We start from the raw sequence: 11,138 nt of genomic DNA, 5'->3' as shown, positions 1-11,138 counted from the left end.
CTCAAATAAGAGGGTTTTTAAAGTGGAACACGAATCCGATATATATTGTCAAGGCCAACTCACTGATTGGCCGCCCATCCCCCAAAACACCCTCCAAGCCGGTCATGTTTGCCGACTATGGAAATATGGGGCTCAAATTAAAGGTATGTGGGAGTAGACCACGTATCTGATATCAACATTTGGGGCCAACTGTCTACCGGACGTCCCACCACCATAACAACCCCCAAATAGGACGTATTATTTGCTCACCAAGACAATTGGGGTCTTAAAGAGAGGGGAAATTTAAGACCCACAGTTTTTAGGGCCAATACCCCAAACCGGACATATTTAATGACTTTTGCAATAAGAAGTTTAAATGAGATTTGAAAACGAATTTGATATCCAATTTTGAGGGCAAAGGCAATATGCGATTCAAATAAATGATATATAGATATATGAGAATAGAGCAGGTTGTTGATATATTTTCCATACTTAGTGTTTGGGGGACCACTCCAATCCCCAAAACACCCCTAAATCGGGCATATTTACCTACCATGTGGATGTCGAGCTTAAATGAAAGGTATTGGAGGTAAGAGCAAAAATTGATACCCATTTTCGGGACCAATTTTATGGGGGTTTACCCCTTGCCCAAAATACCCCCAAACATCAATTTTTTACTGACCATCGCAATATGGGACTCAAAGATATTTGGGAGTATAATACGAATTTGATATCCAAATGAAGGACCATGTATTTAGGGCATCACCCCTTCCCCAAAGGGTTCAAATTTTTCGACCATGCCAATATGTGGCTCCAATGAAATGTATTTGAGTTAAGAAAACGAATTTGATAACCTATTTTGGAGCCATGTGTTTGGGGGACGTCTCATCCTGTTAATTCCTCTTAAGCCAATGGCAATATGGGGTCTAAATAAATGGCATTTTAGAGAAGAGCACGATGCTGGTATTTTTTTCACGGCCAAGTGCCTGGGAGACCACCTCACCCCAAAAAAAAAAAAAACCCTTAATCAAATATCATGAGAATATCGGTCTAAAATGAAGTTTTTTGAGAATGGAGTACACCTTACATCAAAACTTAAATTCCTCGACCAATAAAGATCATATGGGATTCGGACAAAGGCACTTTATTGTTAAATAGCTGAAGTTTGAAAGAGTAAGTTGGGTTGGGTCACCCGATATCCAAACCAAGAATGGTTCAGATCGGATCGTATTTGGATATAGCTGCCTTATAGACCGAACTGCGGATTTAGAGACTTAAGACTATAAAAGCCGCATTTATAACCCGATTTCGATGAAAATTGCAACAGTAAGTTGGGTGGGTCCACCCGATATCCAAACAGAGAATGTTTTACATCTGACCACATTTGAATATAGCTGCCATATAGACCGATCTTCAAATTCAGGGTCTTAAACCCATAAAAGGCGCATTTATGGCCCGATTTGACTGAAATTCAAAACAGTGAGTTGGGTTGGGTCACCCAATGTACAAACCGAATATGGTCCACATCAGACCATTTTTGGATATAGCTGCCATATAGACCGAACTGCAAATATAGGGACTAAAGCCCATAAAAGGTGCATTTATGACCCGATCTGGCTGAAATTCAGAAGAGTGAGTTGGGTTGGGCTACTCGATATACAAACCGAGAGTGGTCCATATTAGACCATATTTGGATACAGCTGTCATATAAACCGATCTGCGGATTTATGGTTTTAAACACATAAAAGCCGCATTTGTAATCCAGTTTGACTGAATTTTGCTTCAAATCGGATCGTATTTTGGATAGATCTGCGGATTTAGGGATTTAAGCCTATAAAAGCCGCATATATTATCCACTTTGGCTGAAATTTGGAGCAGTTAGTTGGGTTGGCCACCCCATATTCAAACCGAATATGGTCCTCATCGAACCATTTTTGGATATAGCTGTCTTATAGACCTATCTGCTGATTTAGGGAATTAAGCACATAAAAGACACATTAATTATCTGGTTTGGATGAAATTCGGAACAGTACGACACTCTATATCCGAACGGAGTATGATCTAGATGGGGCATTATTTCGATATAGCTGCGATATAGACCGATCTGCCGATTCAAGGTTTTAAGCCCATAAAAGGCGCATTTATTAAAAGATTCGCTGCAATTCAGAAATGAGTTCGATTGGGCCATCCGATATCCAAAACACACATCAGACCATTTTTGAGTATAGCTGCCATATATACCGTTCTGCCGATTTATGGTCTTGATCCCATAAATGCCGCATTTATAACTCAATTTCGTTGAAATTCGGAACAGTGAGTTGGTGGCCACCGTGGCGCAGAGGTTAGCATGTCCGTCTATGACACCGAAAGGCTGGGTTCAAATCCCAGTGTGAATATCAAACTAATTTTCAGCGATGGTTATCCCCTTACTAAAGTGAGGTATGCAGCCATGTTAAAACTTCTCTACCAAGTGGTATTGCTATGTGGCACGCTGTTGGGACTCGGCATAAAAAAAGTGGCCCCTTAACATTGAGCTTAAACTTTAATCGGACTGCACTCACTAATATGAGAGAATTATCCCCTATTCCTCAATGGAACGTTTATGGGAAATTTAGTTAAGAGTTGGGTTGGGCTACCCGATATTCGAACCAAGTATGGTCCACATTAGACCACATTTCGACATTGCTGCCGTATAGACCAAACTGTCGATTTAGGGTCTTACGGTCATAAAAGTTTTTTTTTAATTTTTATGTAGCGAGTAGTTTCAATGTTAGTTAGGGGATTTTAAATTCGCCTTAGATGATCAGACAACTAAATTGGTTTCTTACTTTTCAGTGTTTTTGTTTTTTTTTTTTTTTTGATATGTGTGAAATTTCTCATCTAAATAAAATCCCCTAAATGTTCTAATCATTTTATTTTAATATGTAAACTCTCCATTCTTGGATCAATACATTCTCCACTGGTCAAACATGCTATGCCACTTATTGTCGCTAGTGGACAAATGAAACGTCGTATCAAGTCAATGCTAAAATATTCATTAATAGCTACGAGTATGGCCAAAATTAAAATGCTAAAGAAAAAAAAAATTCAAACCATGTGCCCCACACCCAAGCATTCTAATATCCCGACTAATAACACAACCCCAAATTAAGGCAGAGCAGCCCAGCCAGACAGAGCCAGCTAATATTTGCCGCTACAATAGATAGCGATAATCTTGGATTATGGCTGACAAACAAAGAAGCAACAAAGGCTGCAGCCATTCTTTTTCACACTCTGCTTAGCGTTTTTTATGGCAATTCTTATTTTTGGGTGAAATGTTTGACTTTGGTAGCACATCTTTTCTCAAAATAGATTTGCGAGAAGATCCATGTATAAAATTGCCAGCCGGTGGTAGAAGTTGACAGATTCAAAACAAATTTCAAATCAAAGAGTTCAAAATTCGTGGAAACATGAAATCGTTTGTTGCCCTAGCTTTGTGCCTTAGTTTGGCCGTGTGCAGTGCCTTGCCCGTGGACAAGGATGCCAAAGTAACATTGGAGAGTGTGGACGCTGCCACCAGTGGAGATGCTGTTGCTGATGATCATGCCCGTGTAGCTCGTGGCTATCATGGCTTTGGTCGAGGATTTGGCGGTTATGGCGGTTATGGTGGTTTTGGCGGTTATGGTGGATACCCTGGCGGCTTTGGTGGCGGCTATGGTGGTTTCCCCGGTGGTTATGGCGGCTATGGTGGCTATCCTGGTGGCTTTGGAGGCTATGGCGGTTATCCAGGTTATGGAGGTGGCTTTGGGGGTGCCTCTGCTTCTGCCTCTGCAAGCGCTTCATCTTTCGGCGGTGGCTTCGGCAGATAATTATCGATTATTGTCTAGTGAAAAAAAAAATTCTATAGAAAATAAATGTACGATGTTGTTTTGAAAGTGAACCATTTTTGACTTGTTCTACTACTTTGAAATGTGGAAGTGCAATCATGTATTCCAAATACGGAACTTGGAATTCGATTTATTGATTTCAAGTTACCACATAACTTAATCTTAATTCTGGGGAAATCGACGACAAAGCGGATGTTCTATCCATGAAATGGAGGTATAATAACCGCAAAAATATTTTAATGTGATTTTCAATTTTTTAACAAATTTTTTAAAAAAAAATTATTTTAAAACTTCAATAGAATTTTCTTAAGAATGTAGGTATATAGAAACTTGTCTGAGAATAACAAGTTTTGACAAAAATATTTAGGTAAATCAAAACCCTACAGAGTAAATGTAGTCTTAATCGTCTTAACATTCTTAGCCATGTCCATGCCCGTCCTTAGTGCTGTTCATTTGTCTTGTTGTGTGTTCATCCATCATTTTGTTCATTCGTCCTTGTGCTCGTCTGTCCTTCTGTCCATTCGTCCATGTGTTCGTCTGTCCTTCTGATCATCAATCCTTGTATCCGTCCGTCTTTCAGTCCGTCTGTTGTTGTTGTAGCTACATTGTAGTATGCGGAGGTAGGGATCTTCGTCAAGCTCCATAGGGAACTTTGTGGTCATTTAAGGTATCAACAACACCACATACCGTCATATAGTGTATCATAGGCACTCAGTATTAAACAAGAGCCAGTGCGGCCTGCCCTCTCACTGAGACTTTCCAATAGACATCGCTGATTATTCGCGACTGCAATTGCAGCTACTCCATATACGGAAGCTATCAGCTATGCTTTTCGTGATGATGATGAGCACCACACAAATCAGACCTCAGTGTGCCGCTAATAGCTATACCTGTCCCTACATCTGTCCGTTCTGGTTTACTGTCCGTCCGTCTGTCGAAAGCAAGAGAACGAAATTGTCACAAATCTTTCTTATCAACATTTATTGGGATTATAAATAGACCAAATCACAATATAGCTGCCATATAAACCAATCTCCCGATTTGACTTCTTGAGAAACTAAGCAAGTTGTGTTCTATTGGGTTGCCCAAAAAGTAATTGCGGATTTTTTAAAAGAAAGTAAATGCATTTTTAATAAAACTTAGAATGAACTTTAATCAAATATACTTTTTTACACTTTTTTTCTAAAGCAAGCTAAAAGTAACAGCTGATAACTGACAGAAGAAAGAATGCAATTACAGAGTCACAAGCTGTGAAAAAATTTGTCAACGCCGACTATATGAAAAATCCGCAATTACTTTTTGGGCAACCCAATGTTATGACTGCCAACGTCTAAGCCAAATTTGGTTCGCCCATGTAAACCAATCACTCGATTTGATTCTTCTACTTGTGAAGGGCACACTTTTTGGCTGAAGTCTATGTCGAGTTTGGTCGGGATCAGTTTATAACCAAAAAAGCTCCCATATAAACCGATCGCCCAATCAGGCCTCGTAAGGATCTGATTTCGCTCAAATTTAGCACAAGTAGTTGTGTTAGGCCTCTCGACATTCATACCGAGTATGGTCAAGATCGGGCTATATTTCGATATAGCTATCATATATACTACTGATCTCCCGATTTAAGTTCGTGGTACCATAAAAGGGCCATATGAAGTAAGGCCCCAATGCAATACCCCAAACGGAAAATAGAAGAATGCGCCAAACTTTTATACATGAACCAAAAACAACGATAATTGGGGCTTAGTTTCGTTTCTTATGGCTTTATGTCATTTTAAACATTTTGGGCTTAAATTCATATGAAATAAGACCCCAAATTTGGAAATAAAAAAAGGCCTTAACCTATTTTTTGGACCATTATTTTGTTTTACAAACATTTACAATAAAACAGAGCAGCACATTTTGAAAGATTTACCTAGCATTAGTCAATCGCCCAATTTTTGGGGCATTATCTCATTTCAAAATTAGGGCTTTATTTCATATGAAATAATGCTCCAAATTTGGGCCTTTGCTTCATTTTAGTTTGGGGTGTTTTTCATTTAGTTGCGGACTTATTTCATTTATACTTTTGGGGTCTCATTTTCAGAAATCGCCATTTTTAGGATTTTATTTCATTTCCAATTTAGGGCTTTATTATATTGGGGCCTTATTTTTGGGATTTTAATTCATTTCCAGTTTGGGGCTTTATTGCATTGGGGCCTTATTTCATACCGCCCTTACAAGCTGTGCTCATTACGTTCTGGGGCCCCAAAAAGGTGCATTTATTAACTGATTTCGATGAAATCTAACACAGTGAGTTAGATAGCGCTCTTCAACAGCCCTGCTGAGTTGAAATTTACAACAATGAGTTGTGTTTGACCGTCGGACGCAGGGGATAAGAACCAAAAAAAAAAAATCGTGAAAATAAGCCGTGTGAGAACGGGTGGATATATCTCTCAAAACTCAGAAAAAATTATACACCATTCGTTTTTTATACCCTACACCACTACTGTGGTACAGAGTATTATAACTTAGTGCATTTGTTTACAACACTAAAAAGGAAAAGAGCTAGACCCATTGATAAGTATGCCGTTGGACTCAGAATCACTTTGTGATAAGGTTTAGTTATGTCCGTCTGTCTGTCTGTCCGTCTGTCCGTCTGTCCGTCTGTCTGTCTGTCCGTCTGTCTGTTTGTCCGTCTGTCCATGTTAATTTGTGTACAAAGTACAGGTCGCAGTTTTCTTCCGATCGTCTTCAAATTTGGTACAGGCATGTTTTTTCGGCCTAGAGACGAAACCAATTGAAACTGGAAAAATCGGTTCAAATTTGGGTATAGCTCCCCTATATATGTTCGTCCGATTTGCAGTAATAATGCAATAAAACGGTCATTTGTTAACCGATTCTCACGAATTTAAGCAGGAAGGATTTTCTTTTGACTCTCGACATTACTGGTGAATTTCATGGAAATCGGTTCAGATTTTGATATAGCTGTCATTTATATATATCGCCTGATTTTCACTTCTAGAGCAACAGCAAGCGCATTTATTGACCAATCTTGTCAACATTTTGCACAACGCTTTCCTCGACGACTACTACGTCGAGGAAATCGGTTCACATTTAGATATAGCTCCCATATATATGTTCGTTCGATTTTGAGAAGTATTGCAATAAAGTACTCATAAGTTAACCGATTCTCTCGAAATTTGGCAGGAGCGATTTTCTTATAACTCTCGACATTACTGCAGAATTTCTTAGAAATCGGTTCAGATTTAGATATAGCTGTCATTTATGTATATCGACCAATTTTACTCCAAGAGCCACTGCAAGCGCATTTATTGACCAATCTTGCCAAAATTTTGCACAACGCTTTCCTTGACGACTTCCACAATATCTGAGAAGGTTGCCCGAAATTGGTTTAGTTTTAGATATAGCTCCCATATTTTGGGTAATTTGCAATAATGTTGTCATTTGTCAACCGTAGTCATTACAGTTTGAACATATTTTTTTGAAATTTGATAAGGATTCGTTAATAAACCATATGAAACACCCGCCGAGGTCGATTAAAATTTGTTCAGAATTGGATATCACTTCCACATTATACTTATAGGGCAGGTGTAGGGTATTATACAGCCGGCACCGCCCGACTTTTGCCTTCCTTCAATAAAATATCTATTAAGGACAAAATTTCAATTCAATTATCCTTAAATTCAATAAAATTATTTCTAAAAATAAAATTTCCCTGGCTTTTTTTTCAAAACACTTGTAATATTCTTAAACAAGATGTCTATAAAATTTAATGTTCAAGAACATCATCGTAGAAGATAATATTTTACCAACGTTTCTTGGAATGACTAGCAGAACAAGTGCTGCTATGTGCCATTGACGTAGATAAATTTTCCACCCAGCCAAGTGCAAACATATATCACCCTGACATTCGGATTTAACATTTAATTCTGTATCAATGTTCAACTACCTAAAGTTGCTAGACTCTTTAACACCTTAAAGGCATTATAATTATTATATCACCAATTTATAGCATTACTTAACTCAATTTATAGCAATGCCATAGCAATTTCAATAAATAATAAATGTATATAAGATGTATGGTTGTTATAAAGAATAAAAATGATATTGAATGGAAATAAATCCTCTTCTCAAAACAAGAAAAAAACACAAACTTATAACTGATCACCTTTGATAAGTACAAAGGAGGATTACTAACAACTATGAGTTTTAATTAAAATTATTGTAACTTTTAGTTGTAGCACTTGCTTGTTTATTACATTAAACACAAATGTTTCATTTAATACACAAAAAATAGAATTATTTAGGATGGCGAACTTGATTGTAGTTTAAATTGATAAAATGTTACTATTTGTTGCGGGAATTAACCCTCATAAGAGTAAGAGTTTAAGTACACCTTTCTATTAAATAGCTTTAAATAAGGGTAATGTTCAGCCGGACTTTGAACATTTGAGCCTTATACTGCTATGGCGGTAAATTTGTCCGATATGGGGGTATTTTTGGGGATGAGGTGATGCCCCATTTATCAGATTCGTGCTCTAGTCTGAAATACCTTTCATTTGAGCCCCATATTGTGACTATTGGCTTAAATTTCCATTAGGCGGGCTTTGGAGGTGGGGATGTCCCCCTAGATATCCCATCCCAAATAAAGATACCTAATTTCTGTTCTGGAGCTATTATAAACAAATTTAATTAAATTTCGCTTAAATCGCTCCAACCATCTCCAAAATCAGGCGTTTTTGGAAATGGGGTAAGGGGAGGGTCCGCCCATTAAAATTTGGATGTTAGATCTACTTCATTCTCTCCGCTTTGGGGTTGAATTAGAGCAGCCAAACCCTTTGGCCCGAAAATGGATATCAGATTCATACTCTACTTCCAAAAACCACATTTGACCTACATATTGCTGGAGTCGGTATATATGTGTGGTTAAGGAGGAGTTTATGAGTTGAGGCGTCCCTGAATCTCTTGGCCATAAAACAGACTTCAGATTTAAGTCCCCTTTTGCCATAATCCACAAATATGTCCAGTTTGAGGGGTAAGTAGGCTGGGGCGGCCACCCACTCACTTATTAGGACAACATGTTTTAGGTGGAGGACCCTGAAATAATATCAGCATCGTGCTAGACCAGGATTTTGTTTAAGCCCCATAATGCCAGTCATTTTGCAGGTGGATATCAAGATATTTAGGGCTAAAGGGTCTCATTCAAATCAACACTAATTAATTTTTTTTTGTGTTGGTTATCTACAAACAAAATCTTATTTCAAAGCTGCTACTTGGGATACCCCATTTTTAAAGATCCGCAGGTCCTCCTGTGTCTATATCAATGTGGGGATAAAAAGTTCTCTCTACTACCAAAGACCGCTGTGCTATTCTATCCTGATCGGCCTTCATATTTTATTTGTAATTCCTTTTTTTTTTTTGATAGGATAGGGGGGAGAGGGATTGCCCTCTGACACATCCTTTCATTTGAGTAAAATATATTCACGGTCGTCCTACATGATAGTTTGGTATTGTTTTTATTAAGTAGGAGAGGGTCGGCCCCCCAACGCTAAGTCCAAAAAGACAATTACAATAATTTGAGACCTTTACCGTCGCGATCTACGTATCCTGCTGACGTGACCTAGATACTTGAATCCTTATAGCAACAGTAAATTCGAACTCTACTGACATAGACCTTCCTTTTAATTCACATATTATCCCGCTCGAACTGCACGTCCTATTGAAAAGTATTTAGTGGGTGGACCGGTCTCAAACTCTGTCCCAAATATGTATACCAGGTTCGTAGTCAACTCCCAACGATCTTTCATTTCATACCCATTTTGTGACGTTCGACATTCGGGCCGGTTTTGGGCTTGGGGAGGCGTAGACACCTTGGGACAAATTCTTATAACAAATGTGTACTCAACATCGAAACGCTTTTTATTTGGTATCCATATTGTCCCAATCGGTAAATATGCCCTACTGTGGGGTTTTATGAGGTGGGGGGGTTCGTCTCAGACCCCATGTCAGCTTTCGACTCTACTTTTAAATTCCTATCATTTGATATCCATATTATTCCAATCGGTAAATATGTCCTACTGGGGGGTTTTTGGATGTGGGGAGGCCCCTCAGACACCAAGGAATACATTTTATGTCAGATTTGAACTCTACTTTTAAGTACCTTTCATTTGATACCCATATTGCCTAAAGCGGTTAAAGTGGCCTGTTGGGCGGTGTTTTTGGGAGTGTGGGACCCCCCTGACACTTATGCTGACATTTTAATGCCAAGTTCGTACTTTACTCTTAAATAACTTTCATTTGATACCCATATTGTCACAATCGGTAAACATGTCCGTTCGGGTGGTTTTTACGATGGGGCGTCCCCCCTGATTATTTGATTTCGTGTTTTTGGCGTTTTTGAAAATAGGGGTATCGGGAAGGGTCTGGCTCCCCTTCGGATATCAAAAAATGAGGTACCCAATTTTCTTGAAAATCGGTTCAGCCGTTTTAGAGTCTATAGAGAACAGTCTAACAAACAAAGCGCAACAATTATAATTTTATATACTAAAAGAAATATGTGCCGACCAATATTTACTTTGAGTAAATTATTAGAATTCACTGTACCTGTATTAGCTAAAAACGCAAAATCGGCAGAACTGCCCATATGGCAGCCATGTCGAAATATGGTCCGATCTCGGCCATCTTCCGCTCGGTCAACGGGAGACCCATTCCAACTCACTGTTATAAATTTTAGCGAAATCGAGTTATAAATGAAATTTTAAGAACATAATAGCCTAAATCGGCAATTTAGCCTACATGACAGCTATACGCATACATGGTCCGATGTGGACCATATTTGGTTCAGACAACCAGTTGTTTAGTGCATCGCAAAGGTCCAAAGATTTCAGCGAAATCGAGTAATACATGAGTCTCTTATGGGTTCAAGGCCTTAAAAAGCCATATCGGTCTATATGCCAACGATATCCAAATATGGTCCGATCTGGATCATATACGGTTTGAATGTCGACGTTCTAAGTTTCAGGGAAATCGGGTAATAAATGCGCATATCAAGAGCTACCAATGCATCCAGAAAAAGTCACAGTCGGGAGCGGTTTACAGGCTGGTGGCATCATTGGACCGTACTTCTTCAAACTTGATGCGAACCGTAAAGTAACTGTGAATGGTGAGCACTATCGTGAGATGATTTCCAACTTTTTTGTTGCCCAAAAAAAATGCAAGAGCTTGACTTACATGGCATGTGATATCAAAAAGACAGTGCCACATGCCACACAACTCGCCTAACAATGGACTCATTGA

The 11,138-nt window shown here is 38.7% G+C and overlaps 1 protein-coding gene across 1 annotated transcript; it reads left to right on the top strand.

Moving 5' to 3' along the window:
- The first annotated feature begins 3,428 nt into the window (after positions 1-3,428).
- LOC106095731 (keratin-associated protein 19-2-like) lies at positions 3,429-3,827 on the top strand. The gene has a single exon (XM_013263043.2). The coding sequence runs from the start codon at positions 3,429-3,431 to the stop codon at positions 3,825-3,827; it is 399 nt and encodes a 132-aa protein (XP_013118497.2).
- Positions 3,828-11,138: the final 7,311 nt, after the last annotated feature.

This window comes from Stomoxys calcitrans, chromosome 5 (assembly GCF_963082655.1).
Source record: "Stomoxys calcitrans chromosome 5, idStoCalc2.1, whole genome shotgun sequence".
Lineage (NCBI taxonomy): Eukaryota > Metazoa > Arthropoda > Insecta > Diptera > Muscidae > Stomoxys > Stomoxys calcitrans.
The sequence above is the reverse complement of the archived record's forward strand: the minus strand, read 5'-3'. Positions and strand labels throughout refer to the sequence as shown.

Coding starts and splice junctions, on each gene's coding strand:
- LOC106095731 (XM_013263043.2), top strand. CDS start 3,429: ATGAAATCGTTTGTTGCCCTAGCTTTGTGCCTTAGTTTGGCCGTGTGC.